Below are 3,612 nucleotides of genomic sequence, written 5' to 3' on the forward strand. Positions count from 1 at the left end.
GTGTGTGTGTGTGTGTGTGTGTGTGTGTGTGTGTGTGTGTGTGTGTGTGTGTCTGAGAATAGATGACATCATTCTAACCACAGTAATGATTAAACCCATTTCATCATAGGTAGAAAATAAAGGAAAACATAAACATGGTTGTTGCTGAACCTTAAAGCATGAACTGTTTAGAGATTTTTCTAAACCTAGTCTTGTTCCAAAAAAAAAAAAATTAATAAATAAATAAATCAGCCTGGCCTCATTCTACCCTGGTCCTGGTTGTGTTTGATTTGAGCAGAGTGCCGCCTCAAAGTAGGCGAGATCATCTTATTGCAATCGCGCAAACAACAAAACAACAAAAGACTACACCAAACTTGAAGGAAAAATATCAAAGGATGTACCGGACCATCCAGCATGTATGATGCTTAAGCCACAAGGGCAAGTCGACAGAGGACGGTAAGCTAATGGTAGCTAATGTTAGCTTGTTTGTTAGTTTGCTACAGTTGTTTATTTTTAGTTGAACTTGTGTGAAAAAACATTACAGTCATTGCAACAATTCATTTAAAATTAATCTCATCTGTGAAACGTAAATCACCCCGTCAGTGAACCAATCACTGGGCAACAGTAGCTGACGTCAAATCGAGGCGATCAATCTCGCAGTTCCAGAAATCAGGGTGGAACTGGGCCATAAGGGCTAATGCAAACATGTTGAACCTGGGTTTGAACCCAGGCCGTGCAGTGCAAAATGGCCTATAGAAGACAACTTGACCAAAAACAACCATTAGTATCTCGTTATGTTGTGCTTCCTAACACTGCTCTTCTTCAGCATCAACATCCTGATGTTCTGACTTACCTGTGTGCCAAGTGTCATACAGGGAGAAGAGGAAAGAGACAGAATGTCACAGTGACAGAGGAAAGAATTGCACATAATACAGAGATATACAGAGAAAGTTGAGTGTAAAAAAAAAGGGGAAGAAAGTGTCGTGTTGCTGCACGTTTACCCCGAGCAGAAAGGATTACACCCCTGCTCTCGGCTCAGGTGGAGGAGTGTGATTTGGTGTGATTTGCACATCCCTGCGTTTGATCTGTACGTCACACTTACGGCTCTGGGCTTGAACGGCGGCTGCACCTCCTTGTTCTCCACTTTCTCCCAGTCCATGTAGCGAAAGAAGCTGTGCTCCCTGATGTCTCGCTCGCCCTCCGGACCGCAGCCCAACCTCTTTGCTGGATGCTTCGTCATCAGCTGGACACAAGGGGAGAGACGAGACATGATTTCTGCACCATTTGTCCCGCTCTTTGCAGTGCCTGTTTTCTCTATCTGCATTCTCACATCTTAATTGTTTGCATTTGTGCAGAAGCTGCCAACACCCATCTGTTTCTCCGGCTCTCCTTTTGTTCATTCACTATTCTCATCCTGATTATTTATGAATTGCAATCTATCTTGTTTGTGTCATACAATGAAAACAGCCTGTCCAGAGCTTAGTGCTTAATTTCATCGTCCTACTTGTTMCGATGCAAACGCACATTGCTGTGTGCGTGCTCACACTTCAGCAGGCCGATGCGGCGCGAACATTGTTAACACTTTGCCCGTGTTACTGTCGCGGCGAATGAAGACGAACAATTGGGCGCAGCAGAACGTCAGCCCGGTCCATTACCGAACACGTACAGTGGAAATTGAACAAGGAAAAGCGACAGCCAGAGAGCGTCCCCTCGGAGAGAACGTTGGCTGTTCTGGAGCGGTCAGTTTACGGGGAGCAAAGTTAAAGGAAAATGAAAGGCTTAACATACTGTATCTCCTGCCAGAGTTTTAAACTAAGATTCATGTTTGATGATTTTTGTGTTWTTTTGTGTCTGTGTGGTGAGATCACCTGTCTAAATTAAAGTAAATAAACAAAATGAGATCATCTCATGGTGAGAAATGATTAGCCAAATTAACAGTCTAATCTTGAAAATATCATTATACACAATCACAGTCAGAGTATTTATGAATGACTTTCTGCTACTAGCTACTACCACGTTACATGTGATCACCTCTGTAATATTATTTATAGTCATTTTTGTGACTGTCAATATGATTTAGTGTGGCGTCGTGAACTGGGTTGACTTTGTGTTAAATATATATCTACTAATAATAACTGAGAGTTAATAAAAACATTTAGTGGCTCATGAGATTTTTTGCTAACACAGAAATGAACATAAACACACACACTAGCTGCGTTTCCATTGCAAGTGTGTGCAAAACATTGTAGATATTCTGTTAACGTTGAAAAAACAAAGTTTCGCAATAGCTGTGTTTCAATTAAGTAAGAAACACYATTAAAGTCACGTGTGAAAACGCTTGTTCATTACAAACATGGCGACAGTGGATGTAACCACATAGCATAGTAACCATGACACTAGCGCTCATCATCAGTCATCAGAGGAGATGTCGGCGTCTTATCGAGGCTTTCGAGTGACAAGCCCCTACTTGGGAGTGGCTATGTATGCTGTGTTTTTGGGAAAAGGTAGTCAGTGAGTTTAATACTTTCTTTTACTACTTTGGTTATTTTACTACTACTTTTACTTCCTGTTATCTTTTTCTTTGTCATCTTTTCACCAGTAGAAACAGCCGGTTCTTGATCACGTGACTCCCGTGATGCGAAAAAAGTGTTTCCATTGCAGTTTTGCGAAATACATCAATTTCGATACGGCCGAAAAACCACCTCTTCCGAGTGCAAAACCATTTAGTCGAAAAACATAATTTTTTTCAAAATTGACGTGTTTCCACTGAGCAAATTTATTTTCGAAACTCTAATTTTTTGCATTTTCATGGTCAATGGAAACGCAGCTGCAGAGACACAGGCAAAAACACCAGTCAGTGAACGGTTGCCTGTCTCATTTGTGTCCAGTCTGTCCAGGGTGCACCCTGCCCCTCACACAGCTTGGTGTTTGGCTCAAACAGACCCAGTTCTAAGTCCAGGAAAATGCTCAATTGAGCTGAAATTAAACTTAGACTCCTAGAGACTAGCAACAAAATGTATTTAAGGGCTAAGAAAGTGGACTTTGCAGGTTATGTCTCCTTTAAGAAGGGTGCTCAACATACTGTATGCAGGTGGACTGCTTCAACGGACAAAGTTTTGTGAACAACAGAGAAAGAGCTAAATATTCCTTCTGCAATTATTAAAGCTGCCTGGTTACCTTTTTTWAATTAATTTCCATGGAACAAACAAAAACAACATGTGTCCTGGAGTGGAACCAATTATCTTTACATCCTGATTCAATCCTTCCCTGCTGAACACAAAGGGTCTGAGGATTAAAAAAAAAAAAAACGAGCAGCAGCTTCTTGCTTTAATAAGTTTCAAATGTTGGTCTGCCCCCTTTTTCACAAAGGTTGCTTTAAATTAATTTACTCATGAAAAGACATGAAGATTTCCTAACAGCAATTTGTAAGTTTCCCACAACAGACAAACGAAGGAGGCATCTTCTTCCTCCTCCTCCTCCTTCATTACAACAATTGTCTACAGGCATAATTAAGAACAGTTTACAGACTGTCCAAACATAACCTTAGAGGTGAGTGATGTTAACCATATGTATGTGTGTGTGTGTGTGTGTGTGTGTGTGTGTGTGTGTGTGTGTGTGTGTGTGTGTGTGTGT

At 41.2% G+C, this 3,612-nt stretch overlaps 1 protein-coding gene across 1 annotated transcript in view; it reads right to left on the reverse strand.

Moving 5' to 3' along the window:
- Nucleotides 1-3,612, reverse strand: part of LOC106516520 (protein kinase C beta type) — a gene marked incomplete at its 5' end in the record, with an annotated part of 140,900 nt that overhangs the window by 25,180 nt on the left and 112,108 nt on the right. Inside the window, 1 exon segment of the mRNA XM_014006922.1 lies at nt 1,082-1,222. Coding sequence (XP_013862376.1) covers nt 1,082-1,222 — 141 coding nt within the window.

This window comes from Austrofundulus limnaeus, unplaced genomic scaffold, assembly GCF_001266775.1.
Source record: "Austrofundulus limnaeus strain Quisiro unplaced genomic scaffold, Austrofundulus_limnaeus-1.0 Scaffold38, whole genome shotgun sequence".
In the NCBI taxonomy this organism is placed as follows: Eukaryota; Metazoa; Chordata; class Actinopteri; order Cyprinodontiformes; family Rivulidae; genus Austrofundulus; species Austrofundulus limnaeus.